This window comes from Podarcis raffonei, chromosome Z (genome assembly GCF_027172205.1).
Source record: "Podarcis raffonei isolate rPodRaf1 chromosome Z, rPodRaf1.pri, whole genome shotgun sequence".
NCBI classification, from domain to species: domain Eukaryota; kingdom Metazoa; phylum Chordata; class Lepidosauria; order Squamata; family Lacertidae; genus Podarcis; species Podarcis raffonei.
Window position 1 is genome coordinate 40,542,186 of NC_070621.1, and position 19,091 is coordinate 40,561,276.

At 44.1% G+C, this 19,091-nt stretch overlaps 2 protein-coding genes across 4 annotated transcripts; one reads left to right on the forward strand and one right to left on the reverse strand.

Moving 5' to 3' along the window:
* Positions 1 to 1,256: 1,256 nt before the first annotated feature.
* Positions 1,257 to 5,623, reverse strand: NDUFA1 (NADH:ubiquinone oxidoreductase subunit A1). The gene is made up of 3 exons (XM_053374658.1): positions 5,380 to 5,623; positions 2,207 to 2,296; positions 1,257 to 1,427 (listed from the first exon to the last, which is right to left on the reverse strand). The coding sequence occupies exons 1-3, from the start codon at positions 5,479 to 5,481 to the stop codon at positions 1,407 to 1,409; spliced, it is 213 nt and encodes a 70-aa protein (XP_053230633.1). The 5' UTR covers positions 5,482 to 5,623; the 3' UTR covers positions 1,257 to 1,406.
* Positions 5,624 to 6,535: 912 nt separating this feature from the next.
* On the forward strand, positions 6,536 to 19,091 carry UPF3B (UPF3B regulator of nonsense mediated mRNA decay). Of its 3 annotated transcripts, none has more exons than XM_053374633.1 (10): positions 6,541 to 6,883; positions 8,765 to 8,871; positions 9,023 to 9,129; positions 10,398 to 10,496; positions 11,626 to 11,736; positions 12,633 to 12,676; positions 15,481 to 15,669; positions 16,603 to 16,754; positions 17,335 to 17,653; positions 18,071 to 19,091. In XM_053374633.1, exons 1-10 carry the CDS (start codon positions 6,548 to 6,550, stop codon positions 18,212 to 18,214), a joined length of 1,608 nt encoding a protein of 535 aa, XP_053230608.1. In that variant the 5' UTR covers positions 6,541 to 6,547; the 3' UTR covers positions 18,215 to 19,091. The 3 variants fall into 3 exon arrangements, with proteins under 3 accessions (XP_053230609.1, XP_053230608.1, XP_053230607.1); XM_053374632.1 differs by having other exon boundaries at positions 6,548 to 6,883; positions 16,594 to 16,754; XM_053374634.1 differs by lacking the exon at positions 17,335 to 17,653 and having other exon boundaries at positions 6,536 to 6,883; positions 16,594 to 16,754.

Below are 19,091 nucleotides of genomic sequence, written 5' to 3' on the forward strand. Positions count from 1 at the left end.
CAGGCTTGCTGGATCTTCCAGGGAAAGTATCCCAGACTTATGATGACACTACCATAAAAAGGCTCTGCACCTAGTATCTGCTAACAGAGGCATGTTTGAGAGCAGAGCCCCTGAAACCAACTGGAGGCTCAGACAAATTCATGTGGCAAGTTCTGGTAACTTTGTCCCAGGCTATTAACAGCCTTAAGGGTCAATGTCTAATTCTTTAAACTAGGCTTAAAAGCAAACAGGCAACCTAGCCAATTGATATAAAATTGGCACAATATGCTCCAAGTTTGAAAACCCACAAACATTCTACTCTGACCACTCAATTCCAGTGCCATAGATATATTTTATCTAGATCAGGGGTGGAGGGACCACATTCCTTTATGAGCAACCTTTGGAATGGGGGCACATGCCAGTGGTGGGTGGGCCATGGGTATGACTTTCACCTTTGAACAGGAGGCTACATTTCAGCCATGCAGAAGTCAAAGTTTTCTGTACTCCCATACCATACCACACATTTTTCTATCCAGGCAAGTGAGAGGCATTATTATTACAGTTAACATTCCGGCCAGGCAAAACTACTCAGGGAGGGTGAGGAACTGGCCTAGGGAAAGTCACTTTGGCTGCATAGAAACCTAAAGGGCCAAAATAGGCCTGTTCTAGAAACATCCACAGCTTGTGAAATGGTAGATACTACCTGAGGATCCAAATATAAAGCTGTGTCCAGGAGCACCATGCCTGCATATTTGTTCCTTCAGGAAGTCATAAGTCCTAAATATAGTACTTTCATCTTATCAGGATTAAGTTTTAGCTAGTTTCATCATGCCAAAACGGAATTTCAAAACTCTGATTCAGGATAACCACCACCTCCTTAGGTTTAGACCAGGGATAAGAAACCTTTGGCCTTCCTATTGTTGCTAAACTGTGACTCCCATTGGTCCTAGCAAACATGGCCAATGATGCACCTAGCTTAGATGGTGAAAATGAGAACGAACTGTTGTCATTAGTATACCCAACTCTGCAGCTGATGTTTCCCACTGGTTTCATGTAGTAATCAAAGAGCAAAGAAGAACAATCTGGCACCCATTAAAATAGGGATAAGTCAACATGATGCCTTCCACATGTTTTCGACTACAAGTGCCATCACTCAAGCCAACAACAGCAACCATGTGTTAAGAGTAATGTATCAAATGTACCTTTCATGAAGGTCAGCATGAAAAACAAACCCAATAAAGTATTCTGTCTGTCTTGTCAACATTCTCACATTTGCATTATTTCAATCTGTATTTTATTTCTTTATTGCAATTTTATTGGTACAGTATTAGAAGCTTATTGTCCTCTCTCCTCGTGAGATTATAATCAATATGCTCCACACTTTGTCAAATACATGTTTATTAAGTTGCTTTCATTGCACCGTGGTTTTACTTAATGTTCTCCAAACCCTGGAAAATAAAAAGTGAAGCAAATGAGTTAAATGTGTCTGCTGTGCACAACGCTGCTGCTATCAAATTACACTATATAATCAGGTTTAACAAACCTCTTTTCAAGGTGGTGTCCTCCTTAATCCCACAAACAGAAAAATAATAATTGTGCAAACACATAGCAAGTTGCTCAACTTTTAATACTAGCAAGCGCAGGCAGGTTTGCACTTTCCTTTGCTACATCAGGCTGCCACTGACAGAAGTGCTCTGCCATCACAGGACTAGGAAAGAAGACTCCTTAGGGCAGGAGTGGGGAATCTTTGGCCCTTGAGATGTTGTTGAACTGCAACTCCCATCAGTCCTAGCAAATACGACAAATAGCCAAGCATGATGGGAGCTGTAGTTTGGAAAGTTATTTAGTCTTTAAAGATGCCACATAACTACCCATGGGGAATCTACACAAGTAATGACAGCTGTTCTCCAACTTGTGGAAGATGATCAGGAATGCACAAGAGGGGACAGAGCATGCATGGTCATCCCTGTTTCTTTCTTCACATCATTAACATAATGTGGAGAAACACGTCTGAAAAGGGCTCTGCTATGAGCAGAACATGCCATGCGCATTATAGTATTGAACACAGATTAAGGATAAAAATAACATTGTGCAGAGGTACATAAATTATTTAGGGGCCAAAACAAATGTAAACTGTTGTGGCATTTAGCTCCCCACCCCCACCAAAAAATAGTGTTGTGACTTTGCAACTAGACAGCAGCATGCAAGGAAGTTTGTTCAAACCAACCTTGGAGTCATAGTACTGATTTACTCCAGACACACGCTTGTCTCTCTCCAGCAGGTACCACTGATAGGTGTTCCGAGCAATTCTCTTCTCCTGGGCACATAAGAAATAAGGTGGACAATGTGTAAACAAGAGGCAGTGGGAGACAGATAACGTGAAAAGACTTAAAGCAAAGTTGACAAAAAATGTGAAATATTGAAAAATTCAACCGATGCGGGCAGACCTATTCCTTTTTTGAGATGAAAAGCAGATTGCTCAGCCCTGCTTCCCAGCCTAGCACCAAGGCTCAGATATACAGATGACAGACTGTCCTTGTCATTCTTAGCTGAAGGTATGATTATCTGGATGTCGTGGGCAATTCAGGGGACAACACTGTGGGGTTCAATGGATGCAGTAAGAAAGCCTATGTCTGAACAGCACTGCTGCAAACTGCAGGTGTGAGTGAGGCTCGTTTCACTTAATATGCCCACCCCAAAAAGAACTTATTCATAAACAAAGAAAATCAACTAGAGTTTCATGTTGAACATATTTGTTCATGCTTTATTTGTTAATTTAATTTTTATTAAATTTAATAAAAAATCATCCTACTGAGCCTTTTTCTTACAATTATTATTATTTAAATTTGCTTTTTTTACAAGTCCTCATTTACCATTCTTCTTTATTTTCCTTTTTAAAAAAAATCCTCACCTTTACTAATTAAAACATTGCTATATCTCCCTTCATCCAATCAGAGTTCAGGGTGGCCTATATGTAACCTTTTATTTTTTAGAGCCCAGACACCAGTTGGATACTTTTCTTCTGCATCAATCTGCCTATCTACTGGGACAGGGATCTGAAAGGTACACATTTCAAATGGCAATTATTGTCTGTTATTGTTAAAGGTAAGAGGTAAAGGTAAAGGACCCCTGACAATTAAGTCCAGTCGCAGACTGGGACTGCAGCGCTCATCTCACTTTACAGGCAGAGGGAGCGTTCGTCCACAGTTTTTCCAGGTCATGTGGCCAGCATGACTAAGCCGCTTCTGGTGCAACGGAACACCGAAACCAGAACAGCGCACAGAAACGCCGTTTACCTTCCTGACAGAGTGGTACCTATTTATCTACTTGCACTGGCGTGCTTTTGAACTGCTAGGTTGGCAGGAGCTGGGACCGAGCAACAGGAGCTCACCCCGTCGAGGGGACTCGAACCACCAACCTTCTGATCAGCAAGCCCAAGAGGCTCAGTGGTTTAGACCACAGCGCCACCTGTGTCCCATCTGTTATTGTTAACTACTTTTAAAATATTTATTTTCCTCTCCTGTAATACTCTACTAACTGCCTTAGAATAAACCTACAATGATAGTGTAGGGCAGTGGTTTTCAACCAGTGTGCCGTGGCACCATGGAGTGAGTTGAATGGTGGTCAGGAGTGCCGCGGGCAACAATGGCTTCTGTCCCTCTTTCCTTCCCTTCCTCCTCTAATGCCTTATCATGTCTCTGCCTCCCAAAGGTTTGTACAGCTGTTTGTTGCAGCAGCCCTGACTACAAGCACCACAGGTGAATGGTGCCTCTGGGGCTGGCGAGAGGAGAGGAGAGGAAGAGGCTGAGGGAACACTCTACAAGGGAGGGTGTTTGAGAAAGGGTGAGAGGCTGCCAACTCTGCAGGCAAGGGGTGACATAACTGGGCTTCTGAGCCCCACAGGAGAACCGCAGAAAGAATGTACTTGGTCAAGGGAGCTGTGGACTCAAAAAGGTTGAAAACCTCTGGTGTAGAATATAAATTACATAAATAAATAAAACTTGTCCAGGCCTCTTGTATTGTGCTTTTGTCACATTCAGACTGGGCTGCTGAAATGCACTCTACATAGGGCTGCCATTAAAGAAAGTTTGGATACTTCAGCATCCTGTTCTCACAGTGGCCAACCAGATGCCTATGGGAACCTGAGTAAAACATCACTCTCCCAACATGTGAACCGCAGCAACTGATATTCAGAGACATACTGCCTCTGACACATGAGGTAGTACATACCAGTGGCTAATAGCCCTTGAAAGCATTAGCCTCAGTGAATTTGACCAACCACTTCTTAAAGCTATTCAAGCTGGTGGCCATCAATGCATCTCCTGGGAGTGAATTCCATAGTAGAAGAGTGTTTTCTTTTGTTTGCTTTGAATCTTCCAGCATTCAGCTTCATTGGATGGCCCTGGGTTTTAATATTATGAAATGGGGACTGGGGACGACAACACGACTCTCCCTCTCCCTATCCTTATGGGCTTTAAAGCCTTAAAAAGGTTTTTGTCAGTTATTCGAAGGGCTGTCAGTTCCCACACCCAGCTGCCCATTCTCTGAGACCAACCACCAGGTGAAGGTGAATTGCCAGGCACAAGGCAGTCTAAGAAATAAGTCAAACTGCTGGAGCAGGCCAATGGGCTATCAAATCGAGCGTCCTTTTGCTCACAGTGGCTGCCCAGATGCATATGGGAAACCTATAAACACAACAGCACTCTCCCTGTCATTTCCAGAAACTTATATTTGGAAGCATTGCTACCTGTGGAGGCACCAGAGCATAGCTATGATGGCGAGTAGCTTTGTCCTCCATAAATTTATCCAATCCTCTCTTAAAGCCATGGTAGCCCCACAGCTTTGGAGTTCATTATCAACAGAATCAACACTGCAGCCCTTTCAGAAAGGTCTGAAAACATTTTTTTCTTTTTCTTCTTGCTAGCTTTCTCCTGAAATGTATTGCTTTCATTATTATGATTTTGCTGTTGGCCTTGATTACATTTTAGAAATTCTGGGTCACTTGCTTTTTTTCTTCGGTCTCTTAGGCCTCCTGGCGTTTACACGCAAGTACTGCACGTTGGATTTGGGGTTGTGCATATTAAACGACTTCTTCAGAGAGTTTCAAAGAAGGCGTGCAATTCACTTAAATTTTTTATTTACACCCAAAAGGTTCTCAGGGCAGCTTAAACCCCCCCAACCCCACCAGTTTTAAGAGACTCTCTGAAAAGTCATGGGAAAAGAACGAGGGGAGGGGAAGGGAAGAGCAAACTCAAGCTCTTAAATCCGTTGTTCATTATCGATCACATAAACGCAAAACAAGTTCTTAAAGATACAGCAATTCCTAAATCAGCAATATGGGATTTCAGAAAAGGAGAGGGGAGATGGGGATTCGTGAGGAGCCGCTTCCATGGCACGCACCTTGCCCCCGTTGGTGTATCTGTGGATGTAGGCGGTGCTCACGCCGGGGATGACCAGGCACACGTACATGAGGCCCAAGCTGGGCAAGATCTCGTACCACATCCCGACGGCTGCGCGGCTCTTTCCCTCCGCGACCCTGGCGACCTCTCAGTCAGCAGAGCTGCCACACGACTTCGCCCTCAAAGAAGAGCTGGCGCTCCTGCGCATGCTCCGCCAACAGCCCTACTATCGCGAGCTTCAGGCACCGTGGCTCAGAAGGCAACCTTCCCTCCCTCCCCCGCTCCAAAGGCGTCAGCTGCGCATGTGCCCCCCGCCCCCCTGTCATGGCCACGACAGGGTTAAGGGGGTGATGTTGCTATGGTGACAAGCCCCGCGGAACGCTCTGAGGCGATCGGTTTGGTTTCTGTTTAAAGGCTCAGTGGATATCGCTCTCCGCTCTTACACTATATATCTTTACACTATATCTTACAGTATATTTATACCTATATATAAAAGCCACGATATATACTGCAACTGTTAGGTGCCTGACAGGCCGCAGTGCATGCCGGGATTTGAACCTTTTAAAGATGCGGGAAACTTTTTTGGGGGTTGGCGGAGCATGCTGGGAGATGTAGTCTCGAAGCATCCAGCGAATTGAAACGCCCCACTAAAATTAGGCAACCTCTCCGCTGGGCGGTGCATGCTGGGAGACGTATTCTTGAAGCATCCAGCGAATTGAAACGCCCCACTAAAATTAAGCAACCTCTCCGCGGGGCTGAGCATGCTGGGAGATGTAGTCCAGAAGCATCACGCGAATTGAAGCGCCTCACTGGGATGAGCCAACGTCTCCTCGGGGCGGTGCATGCTGGGATATGTAGTCCCGAAGCATTCAGCCAATTGAAGCGCCCTACTAAAATTAGGCCATCTCTCCGCGGGGCGGTGCATGCTGGGAGACGTAGTCCCGAAGCGTCCGACGAATTGAAACGCCCCACTAAGAGGAGGACACCTGTCCCGATGCATGCTGGGAGATGTAGTCCCGAAGCCTCAAGCGAATTGAAGAGCCCCACTAAGACGGGCACCCTCGGAGCATGCTGGGAGATGTAGTCGCGGGAAAGCGCCTCTCCACTGGGTCTGAGCGCCGGGCTCTCCTCTCGCCGGCCGAGGGGGCGCTGTGGCGCCGTTGTTTACTATGCTGCTGCCGCCGCCGCCGGCGTCCCGCTCTCCCCCTCCCGTTCCTGCGAGAGCAGCGGCGGCCAATGGGCGCGCGGATCTGGCGAGGCGCGGGCGGAGGGAGGCATCGGCGGCGCGGGCGGGGGCGTTGACGGGCGAAGGCCTGGTGGGGCTCTCCGCATTCGCAATGAAGGAAGACAAGGAGAACGCGCGGCCGAAGGAGAAGCGCGGGGCTCCCGTCACCCCGACCGGCAGCGTGGGAGCAGCGGCGGGGGCGGTGGCAGCGGACGCCAAGGCGGGAGGCGAACCGGACAGGCTGGAGCGTCCGAAGGACAAGAAAGAGATCCTGAGCAAGGTGCGCGCAGCAGAGAAGCTCCCCGCGCGGGGCCCGTCGGGGTCGGGGTCCCCCGGCAGGTGCGGCGCCTTTCCCTCGGGCTGGGCTGGACTCCGCGGGGCCGACGGCGCCTTGCTGCGCATCGTAGCCCCGTGGCGTCAGCCTCCCTCTCGCTCGTGGGGCGACAGTTCAAGCGCAAAAATATTCGCGTGCGGTTTCCCCCAGCAGTGCATGGAGAACTAGGCTCTTCGCCTCTCCTGACGCGATGGCTTTTTCTCCTTAATCCGCAGGTTGGGGGTCGGGGGGCGAGAGAGGAGGTGCGGGAATACTTTTAAGTCGCAAGGTTTCAAAAGACGGGTGCGCGTGCGTGCGTGCGTGCGTGCGTTATTCCCCATTCCCCCACCATCGCATAAACTGCTGACGGCCACCACTGTCACCTGCAGCCTGAAATGTCTGTGTGGGTATCTGTACCCCGAGACACGATGGAGCGCCTGGGGTGAAGTCAAAGTGCTGCATTTAGCACCTGCCTGGGTCACTGCAAGCCTGGGCAGTGTTGTGCAATAGAGGTCCTGGGCTTCACCGCTGACTCGCCAGTCCAAAGGAAATCAGAGCAAAACGTTTGGCATCAGCTTGGCTGCAGAAGTTGTTGGAAGGAGGCGTACAACCCCAGTCCGGATATGTGCAGTGTTTTAGCCTTTTCTTCTTCCCAAGATCTCCCACAAGGCAGAGGAGGTTTGGGATCGGGGTTTTCCTGCTCCTTCCCAGCCCCACCTGCCCCTCGCTTCCTTCTACAGAATGTGCAGAGACTGCCTTCTTGACCATTGGATCCACTATTGGTCTCATCTGCCAAATCTGCTGGAACTTGTCTTCGTAAGCAGGGGAAGTGCTCCAAACTCACCAAGGGTTTGCTCTCACCTGGTTTAGCTGGCCTATACCAGAAGTGGTCCAGAACAGGGGTTTTCTTTTCAGTTCTGCTCATTGTATAAACTGGCCTCAAATTGCACCATTTTTTAATCTCTGTTTTGATAAAGCTCTCTTATTAAGGAAGACTCACATTCTAGTCACCAAAGAGCATTATTACTTGCCATGCATTACTATTCAGTAAATAATTGGTGTGCTAAAATGTCTTTCAGTTGTAACGAACATGATGCAACAGACTGGTTGAAAGATTACGTAGGAATCTGCCTTGTACTGATTAACGTTATTGACCTATCAGTCTTCTCTGTGCTGACTGGCAAGTGGCTCCACCAGTATGTCGGATAAGATTACCTTTTCCATACCTACCTGGGGATGCCAGGGATTAAACGTGGAACCTTTTGTGTACAAAGCATATAGTCTAGTGGATCTTTTCGTGTGTGTGTGTGTTGGTGTATATACAAGTGTGGATCCAAAAAAGCTATAGCAATGGAAAAACATCAGACTGTTGTAGGACAGGTCGGCATTTTTTCTTTACTTTACTTGATGGAATTCATTACACAGAGATTTACATGCCAGAAGAGCACGGGCTGCAGAGAAGCTGGTTTATTATGAAATCTGTGGTAGAAATGTCACCCTGTCTAAGGTATTTTCCTTTGTTTTGAAATACCTTGGTTGTCAAACTTAATCCGGTCCGGGAAAATGTTCAACTCCCGGAACGGTTCGAAAACCAAGGCGTGGCTTCCAATTGGCTGCAGGAACTTCCTGCACTGAACCAGAAGTCGTGCTGGACATTTGGCTTCCAAAGAACGTTCACAAACAGGAGCACTCACTTCCAGGTTTGCAGCGTTCAGGAGCCGATTTGTTCGACAACTAAGTGGTTTGACAACCCAGGTACCACTGTATGATGGAACCTTGCTTTTTTAAAAGAAAAAATATTGTATAATACACCTAGTTTTTGTAAACAAATGCAACTTTTTCTTTAAGGTAGTGATTCGACGCCTGCCTCCCAGCTTGACCAAGGAACAGCTTGAAGAACATCTCCAACCTTTGCCTGAACATGACTATTTTGAATTCTTTGCTAATGACTCCAGGTAAAAGGAACTATAAACATTTGGCTGTGCTTCATGTAACAATGTCATGTCATAAATGTCTTTCTGTTTTACATCCGTCTGTGTTGTGTATATTTACAATCATCACTCAGCGACGTTTCCTTATACATTGCCATTTTCTGTCCTTCTGCAGTTTGTACCCTCACATGTTTTCCAGAGCATACATCAACTTTAAAAACCAAGAAGACATTGTTCTGTTCAGGGATCGCTTTGATGGTTATGTTTTTGTTGATCACAAAGGCAAGTAAGCCTAAAACTTGGTTCTGTATATCATATCTGCTTTAAAACATGTTGGCATACATTTATACCGTAATTAAACTGTAATTCTGGAAAACCCATGCATTTATTACTTGACTAAAGATTTCAAAGGACAGCTTATAGCCCAATTCAGTGCATTATAATGTAGTAGTAGGTACCTTAGATTTTAGTGCAGTTCATCTCAAAATAATCTTTCTTGGACTGTTGTTTTAACAGCCCATTCCTAAGCACACTTTCTCGAAAGTAAATCGCACAAGTGGCAATTGGACATGCTTCTGAATAAGTACACTTAGGTTTGTAGTGTGCATCAATAATGGGGAACCTGTGGCGTTCCAGATGTTGTTAAACAACAACTCCCAGACCCCTGATCATTGGCCATCTCTGCTTCAGTTTATGGGAGTTAGAGTCCAACAACATCTGGGAAGGCTCAAAGTACCCTGTCCCTTGTCTAAACCCTATCTTCTACTGTACTGAGGATCTACCTTAATCTGCTAATTAGGGATAGCTGCTGTTTTGCACCGCATAAGCAGATGGCTTTGGGTGTGGCGAAGAAGCACAGCTAGTGCCACATTTGTGTTGTGGATCCAGAGAGACCCAATCCTTTTTATGGATTTGCAAGGCACACATAATTTCTGGTAATAATAACTTTAATTGTACAGTACTGACATGCAAAACAGAGTTCATTAGCTCTGCATGGTATGGGATGCTGCTTTAGCATTCTCTACTTGAGCAACAGTAGCTGAAATAGCACTCTAGAATAATAGAATTATATTATTTTGATTGCTTACCCTTCTTCATACTGCCAATTTCCCCCCTTTATTGTTTCTGATAGGATAGTCTCATGTAAGTGTTTGCTTTTGAATAACCAGACAAGTAGCTTTCATATCATGATTTAAATTTTTTTTAAAAAATGATCCAATTTGCCAGTTCATAAAATGTATCAGAACTATTTTGTAGTTTCAGGGCCAGTTCAATTGTTTTCCCAGGTGAGCAGGATATAAACCATAGTATTGGTTTGGGTAGCAATGGAGGTATTTTCTCCAATTAGCTGCTGTTGCAGGAGGCCTGGACAGACAGCTCATGTCTGGCAAGAAATGAGTTTTGTGAATCTCATGTCTCAAAACATTATCTTGATTGTGGGGTTTCTTGGTTTTGAGATATAGCCCCCCCCACACACACACACAAAAAGAAAAGGTTTTTCCATTCTTAACATTTTTGTTGTTGTCTTTAATATTTTTATATATGGACAGGTCTAGAATATCCTGCCGTAGTGGAATTTGCGCCGTTTCAAAAAGCAGCCAAAAAGAAGAGTAAGAAAAAGGATGCCAAAGCTGGAACCATTGAAGATGGTGAGTAGTAGCAGTCGCTGCTGTCATTCGATGAAAATACTTCCAGTGTAGGGTTTCATTTACTTCCATGAGCCATCCCAAAGTGATTTACAATACAATAAAAACATACAAAGAGCAATCACACATACAAACAGTTTTAAACAACACTACATTCATAAAATCAATTCATAATGTGTTTGAGGCAAAGGTTCTTAGATACAGGCCACCAGCATACCATAGTATTGCTCTGCTTGTCCCCACATGCCCTAATTTTTCACTTTTCTCATGCCTAGATCATTTACTAAACTTGACGGAGCTAAGTCTTTTCACTTGCTAGGTTTAATTCCTTACAGTCTACTTTGTTGATAGTCTCATGGCAGAAATTCCTCCGCAGGATGTCAATGTCTGTATAGGTCCAATGAAGTAGGAAATTGGACTTGATGCATTTTTAGTGCAGTTCTTGCAGCGGCTTGTCCACTTCTTGTACCTTGTCTGGGCAGATCTTTGAAGGGGGTGGGTCATTTTTCTATTAGCAGATATTAGGCATTATATTGTGGGGGCGGGGCGGGCGAGGAGCAAAATTTATTGCACCTGCCATTAAAACCAATTGAAAATTGCCAACAGAAGCTGTTGCCTTGATACAGATTATAAAATCTTGTGATCAAAGTGACCTATTGCATGTCAGAAGTCCATATGCCACAGTTAATGGCAATACTGCATAATATTTATTAATGTGATCTAATAATGTTACACAGTATTGCCATTAACCATTTTTAAGGGTATTACCACACTTTCTATTCACAGTGATTATTCTGTCTGGTTATTAGGGAGAATTTAATGTTTGGTTGATGCACACTTGCTGATGTGTAAAGAGCCTTTTGACAGCACAAACCTCTGCATGTCTACCTGGAAGTAAAGTCCATTGAATTTAATGGGGTTGGTTCCCAGTTAAGCATGTATAGAACTGCACCCTAGGTTGTTGTATTTTACGGGTAGATAAAAACAGTACTGTAGAAACAACATACTTTATTCAAAAGTAGAGCATATATCTAACATGACAGCTGGAGGTCTTGTTTCTTTTAGCTTTACATGTTATGTATCATTTTTAAGTGCGTATATTTATGGTTCTTACCCTTTGGTTCCTCATCAGATCCAGAATATAAGAAGTTTTTGGAAAACTATAGTGCTGATGATGAGAAATTAACATCCACCCCTGAGACATTGCTGGAGGAAATAGAAGCAAGAAACAAAGAATTAATAGGTATAAAAAGTATTGTTACACAGCATATAGTTACAGAACATAGCATGGCAGCGCCTAATCTTTGGAACTCCCTGCCTATTGAGACCAAGCAGGCAATTTCACTCCTTTTTCAGCACCTGCTAAAAATACTGTTGTTTAGACAAGCCTCCCTAGAGGATTAGAAAGTTGAGGTAGTTTTAATCTGTTTTAGTATTTTAACTTTTGTATGCTTTAAAGTATGGTCATGATTTTTTCATTTTTACTGTTTTACCTTTTAAAAAATCAATTACTATTTTTGAAATAGTACAGTGGTACCTCAGGTTACATACGCTTCAGATTACATAGGTTTCAGGTCACAGACTCCGCTAACCCAGAAATATTACCTCGGGTTATGAACTTTGCTTCAGGATGAGAACAGAAATCATGCAGCGGCGGCGCAGCGGTAGCAGGAGGCCCCATTAGCTAAAGTGGTGCTTCAGGTTAAGAACAGTTTCAGGTTAAGAACAGACCTCCAGAACAAATACAGTGGTACCTCGGGTTAAAAACTTAATTCATTCTGGAGGTCCGCTCTTAACTTGAAACTGTTCTTAACCCGAGGTACTATTTCTGGGTTAGCGGAGTCTGTAACCTGAAGTGTCTGTAACCTGAGGTACCACTGTAATGAGGGAAGATCTTAATTTAGTTAGATACATGAAGATGGACAGCATTTTTATTTCCCCATATGGAAACACCAGAAAAGAATTGTTGTCTCAGCATAACTATATGTATTTGTACTACATTTTGATGAGTTTTGGTTATACATAATTTCAGTTTTGTTTTGTAACTTAAAATTTTCATATGAATATTCTTCTTGCATTATTTCCACAAATAAAATGTGTTGAAATAAATACAAAAGCACTTTCTTTTACATTCTTTAGCAAAAAAAACAACTCCTCTGTTGAACTTCTTGAAGAATAAACAGGTAACAATTATTTCAGAACAGCCTGCTTAATTATGTTGGCATTTTTGAATATTTGAATGCTGTCCAATAACACTTAATCTCATGGCAGTAGTGAGTGAGATTGAAAAGCCTGTTACAGTGGTGCCCCGCAAGACGAATGCTGGCAAGACGAAAAACTCGCTAGACGAAAGGGTTTTCCGTTTTTTGAGTCGTTCCGCAAGACGAATTTCCCTATGGGCTTGCTTCGCAAGACGAAAAGTCTTGCGAGTTCTTGCGAGTTTGTTTCCTTTTTCTTAAAGCCGCTAAGCCATTAATAGCCGCTAAGCCGCTAATAGCCGTGCTTCACAAGACGAAAAAACCGCAAGACGAAGAGACTGGCGGAATGGATTAATTTCGTCTTGCGAGGCAACACTGTATTGGATCTTGTTATGTGCACTTTAGCATTTCTAGCTTTCTTTGGAAGGGGCTACCAGGGTGAAATGAGTGTTTTAAAATCATTATTCCCACAGATGTCCTAATACAGCAACTCTGAATTTTGCATAATTTCAGAATATATGTTTTGGGGTAAAGGTAATTGCTCAAATTAATTTTGTTAACTCGCAGTCAGCAGACCATTAAAACATAGCAATTGACAATTAGTCTTGATAACATTCATGAAAATATTAATACAGCTGGAAAACACAGAATTAAAATTCTAGAATGAATATATGTGGGAAGCGCATGGCATGGGAATTTGTAGAAACCAAAAAATGCTGTGTTCTTTAAAAAAAATGGATAGTGAGATTTGTAAATTTGGACCCATCATGCCAAAAATTGGGGCAAGGTAACACCAAGGTCAGGGGACGTGGGTGGCGCTGTGGGTAAAAGCCTCAGCGCCTAGGGCTTGCCGATCGAAAGGTCGGCGGTTCGAATCCCCGCGGCGGGGTGCGCTGCCGTCGCTCGGTCCCAGCGCCTGCCAACCTAGCAGTTCGAAAGCACCCCCGGGTGCAAGTAGATAAATAGGGACCGCTTACCAGCGGGAAGGTAAACGGCGTTCCGTGTGCTGCACTGGCTTGCCAGATGCAGCTTTGTCATGCTGGCCACGTGACCCGGAAGTGTCTCCGGACAGCGCTGGCCCCCGGCCTCTTGAGTGAGATGGGCGCACAACCCCAGAGTCTGTCAAGACTGGCCCGTACGGGCAGGGGTACCTTTACCTTTACCTTTAACACCAAGGTCAGGGACGCGGGTGGCGCTGTGGGTAAAAGCCTCAGCGCCTAGGCCTTGCCGATCGAAAGGTCGGCGGTTCGAATCCCCGCAGCGGGGTGCGCTCCCGTTGCTCGGTCCCAGCGCCTGCCAACCTAGCAGTTCGAAAGCACCCCCGGGTGCAAGTAGATAAATAGGGACCGCTTACAAGCGGGAAGGTAAACGGCGTTTCCGTGTGCGGCTCTGGCTCACCAGAGCAGCGATGTCACGCTGGCCACGTGACCCGGAAGTGTCTCCGGACAGTGCTGGCCCCCGCTGGTAGGAGAGCATCTTGAGTGAGATGGGCGCACAACCCTAGAGTCTGGCAAGACTGGCCCGTACGGGCAGGGGTACCTTTACCTAACACCAAGGTCATGATTTGGTCTGCCATCTTGAATCAAAATGGCAGCCAGCATCCAAGCATTGATGATGACTGCCAGCTCCAGAACTCTCAGGCCATGTTTGATGACAATATCCTGAGAAGTGGTGAAACTTATGAAGAACAGGAAGCGGCAGACAAACCACTTTCCAAAATATATAGTAGATATAATATATGTACATTAGTCATAAGGAATCTAATAAAAATATTCAAAAACTTCGCCAATTGTTCTTTAACAATTGGTTACTCTGGAACAATTGTAACTGTGAAGCAAAGGGATCTTTAGAGACGCAGAGGGTCAAGGGGGGGGATGGGGCGACTTTGTAATAGGATATACTGGGTCTTTCCTAGCCCCTTGATGAAAACTACAATAGAAAAAGATATGCAATACAGACCTCACCTCAGCATTGCTACAGGGGCAGCATTTGTTGTTCTTCAGCATTATAATATGGAATTGTAGAGTTGGAAGGGACACCAAGGGTTAACCAGGCCAACCCGCTGTAATTCAAGAATCTCAACACATGGTCCCCCATCTAATTTGAAACCATACTAGACCCTGCTTAGCTTTGCAAATGTGCTAGCAGTATTTATTGCCATAAATTCGAGGGAAGAACATTAAACCTTACCAGAGAGAAATACTTCCTAGGTTAAGGATTGTTTACCAACTCAAGTATGGCGTTCCATCTTTACAAAGGTTCATAGTAACCCCAGTGACTATGGGGAACAGAGTACCCTTGCAGCTCCTTGAAGCTCCTGGAGATCTATATCTAAAATCCTCTGTTAAAATTTTTATTTGACGTCCTTAGATCCATGGTTAATAGGTAGGAGAGCAATAAGTTACGTTGTCGGGTAAAGGTAATGATTGTTATTACAGTGCTCAAATAAATCTTTTCTAGTAGTGAGCTTCTAACTTCTTAATACATATACAGAACTGTTCCTAGTGCTATATGCCATTAGCCAATTGGATAGCTCAGTTGGTTAGAGCGTGGTGCTGATAACGCCAAGGTTGCAGGTTCAACCCTTGTATGGGACAGCTGCATATTCCTGCATTGCAGGGGGTTGGACTAGATGATCCCCAGGGTACCTTCCAACTCTACGATTCTATGGTTTACCACCCATTCACTCAGTTTGGAGCTTTTGGAGCAGTTTATGATGCAAAATCTCTCCTGTCCCACCATAAAGACTTGGCTAAAGTCTCACTACATCTTTTCCCCCCATCTTACAGCGGCTTAGAGAAGAAAAACGAGAGGAGAGGAGGAGGAGAGAACTAGAGAGGAAAAGACAACGAGAAGAAGAAAGAAGAAAATGGAAAGAGGAAGAAAGAAGGAAAAGGAAAGAAGCAGAAAAAACAAAGAAAGTGGAGCGATGCCCAGAAAAAGAAAGGGACAAATCAAAGGATGAACCAAAGATTAAGGTATGCCTTTATTCCTGTAGGATGCATTGGCCATATGTTGCTTTCGTATTCACACTCGTGAAATATGAGAGAAATTTTGCATTTGGCTTTGTATAAAGTGTGCTCTTTTTTTGCATGCACACAGTTATTTGAGGTTGCAATCCTATGCATGCTTGGGACTAAGTTATACAGACTTAGATTAAAGTATTATAGAATAGTACTCAGTTCTGCACAGCATGTGTTTTGAAGGCACTGTGTAAACAAATAGTGGTGACAAGTTCTTATTTATTGCACCAGAAGCTAGCTGTAGAAATCTCTTGAGAATAAAAAGCAGAACATAGAATAAGGCCATAATCCTATACCATTAAGCCTGAGAGTAAACACCACTGGACTCAGTGGGATGTGTGCTCAGAAGTATTGGATTGCATTGGGAAATTTTTTTTTAAGCAAAATTCTGGTAATGATAAGAAACAGTGAATCACGGAAATACAGTGGTGCCCTGCAAGACGAATGCCTCGCAAGACGAAAAACTCGCTAGACGAAAGGGTTTTCCATTTTTTGAGTCGTTCAGCAAGACGAATTTCCCTATGGGCTTGCTTCGCAAGACAAAACGTCTTGCGAGTTCTTGCGAGTTTGTTTCCTTTTTCTTAAAGCCGCTAAGCCGTTAATAGCCGCTAAGCCGTTAATAGCCGCTAAGCCGCTAATAGCCGCTAAGCCGCTAATAGCCGTGCTTCGCAAGACGAAAAAACCGCAAGACGAAGAGACTCGCGGAATGGATTAATTTCGTCTTGCGAGGCACCACTGTAGCTAGTCACGTAATGCTAATATCTTTACTCTTGTATTATGCACCAGGTACCCCCTTGCCTTTCAGTGCAGACCAGCATCCTAGCACAGTTAGCAGCAGAATTAACTTAGTAAGGAAAACTAAATTTGTTCTCTTCCTAGCTACTTAAGAAGCCAGAAAAAGATGAAAGAGACTTTGAAAAGAAAGAAAAGGCCAAGAAACCGGAGAAAGAGAGCCTGAGGGAGGAAAAGCCAGCAAGTGCAACCAGCAGTATGCCAGCCAGGCGCTCCGATGGGGAGGCGAAGGAGGAGAAGTCCAAAAAGTCAGTGCTTTCATTTCAGTACATATCCTTATTTCTCAGAATATGATTATTAATTAGGCTGCCTCGTATCAGATCTGCTTTTAAATTCTACAGTTGACTAGTGTTCCAGATTAGAACCGTGGAGGGACCACCTTTTGGTCTTTCCAGTCTTTCTCGCAGTTCCAAATGGCTGAAGAGCAGATTGTCAGTAATGCAGCTCAGTTAGGGTCCCTTCGCATATTAGAATTTAATTATTTTTCAGTACGCTTCTCAAAGTGTAAACTGAAAAGCGAAATGTTACAAATGCCAGAGAACTAGGATTGACTGCTGTTGAATTTAAGTTCAGCTGCCAAGCTGGGTTTGTTGCCGCACGAAGCGTGAGAAACAGCCTTGAGAATTTCTGGTTTAGTAAATAGCCTTGTGTTATCTTTGGCTGTGGTTTTCAAGAAATGTACAGTAGCTGATACTTGGTTAGAACTCTTTCCAGAATGCTCTCTTCCCAGGGCGTCATTTTAGTGTCTGCATGGCAATATAGTGGCGATAGGCCTTCATTTTACTGTCTTCTCTCCGGATTGAATCTCCCAAGTCTCTTTTCATACAGATTGGAAGATGACTGTGGAAAAGACTATAGAGAAAGAGAGAGAGAATATGACCGAGACAGAGAGTATGAGAGAATGCAAAGAGAAAGAGACAAACTCCGACGCCAAGAAGAAGAGAGAAGGAGGCAGAAAGAGCGCTTCGAGAAAGAGAAGGTTTTTAGAAGAAAGGAGGAAGATGTGAAAAGGGAAAGAGACTCATTGCGAGAGAAAGGGAAGAGAGCTGAATTGGCAGAGTACATGGGCAATGCAGAAAAATCTGAGAAAGTAACCAAAGAGGAGAAAAAAGAAGATATGGCTAAGAGGGATCGCATTAGAAACAAGGTGCTGATTGATTCTGTAATAAAATCATTGTTCTTTGTTAGGCTGTGGGTGTATGCAGCTCTTTATTATAGACACAGAATGTTAAAAAAATATGACTGCATCTAAGGACATTACAAAATAAGGTTTATTTGTAGTACAACTTATTTCCCACTGGGAATGCATAGGATTGCAATTACAGGATTGTAGAAATGATTGGCTTGTTTATCTAGTAAGTGACATTTATTTCTGCTCTTTTTTTGTAAGAAGTTCAGGAGTAGCACCTGTGGGGCTATCCCATATATTCCCCTTAACCAAAAGCCCTGGAACTTCAAGGCGGAGGGGTGGGGTGGCAGCAAGGGGATTGGACCTATATCTCTGTTCCAGGTCTGGTACTCTTTCACTGTTATGCATCACAGCTTTATGTATTCTTAATTTAAGGATCGCCCAGCCATGCAGCTCTACCAGCCAGGAGCTCGGAATCGAAGTCGTTTGTCAGGCTATGATGAAAGCTCTGCAAAGTCACCCGATCAAGGAGTGGATAAGAAACAGGAGTGCGAGACCAGTAACACAAAAGAAGAGTGACATGTGTTGTGCTTCCTCACTGACCTAGCAGCCAAAGAGCATTAACTTTGTAGTCCAAAAGTGCCTTGTAGAAAAGAGGAGGGAATAAAGGGGGAACAGTACTTTTGGATGTATCTGGTTTCAGGTCCTCGTTGCACATTTGGGACTGTGGGCTTGGGCGTCCTCAATACATGTTCAGTTGTGGGAGGCAGTGGCAGCAAAACCACAAGGGGGAGAAAACTTCCATCTCTGAAGAATGGAAAGGCCTTGTCACCCTAAAATAGGACGAGTGGTTGCCCAGAATGAGTGCTGTCTTTCAGATAAAAGCCACGAACCAGTATTTGCACTTAACATACAGCCATGTTGGAGCCTCATGTTTGTTCAAGTGTTAAATGTCTTTTACCACTGTGCTGTGTGGAGTGTGGTCTTCTGACCTGTTTCATTAACTGGAGGTAGGGTGGGAAGGTCCAACGTAATCTTGGTACTGAAGACATCTTTTTGTCTGGTGTGCTGCTTGTAGCCGACTGCAAAATGAATTTTCAGAACAAGGCATGGATGCTAATATTTTTCTTTGTTCTTTCACTTAACATTTGTATAGCTTGAAGGAAAATGAACTTCGCCATAGGAATCGTGTTGTTGTTTTTTACACATGTCTTCTAAAGTCCAGATATAGATGTATATTGAAGGTAGCTGCATAGTCCTCAACAGTCCCTGCATTCGACCTTCTTTTGTTTCCTGGTATCTCATAGGAAAAATGATCCGTCTTAATTGTGCACTGTTTTTACCGAAGCTGTAGAGCATCTGGCAACCCAGGAAAGTTTTGCTAAGAGTTGTACCTCCTCTTTGTGGCAGTACCCTATTTGATACTTAATAAAACTCTATGAAGTAGCATTTAAAA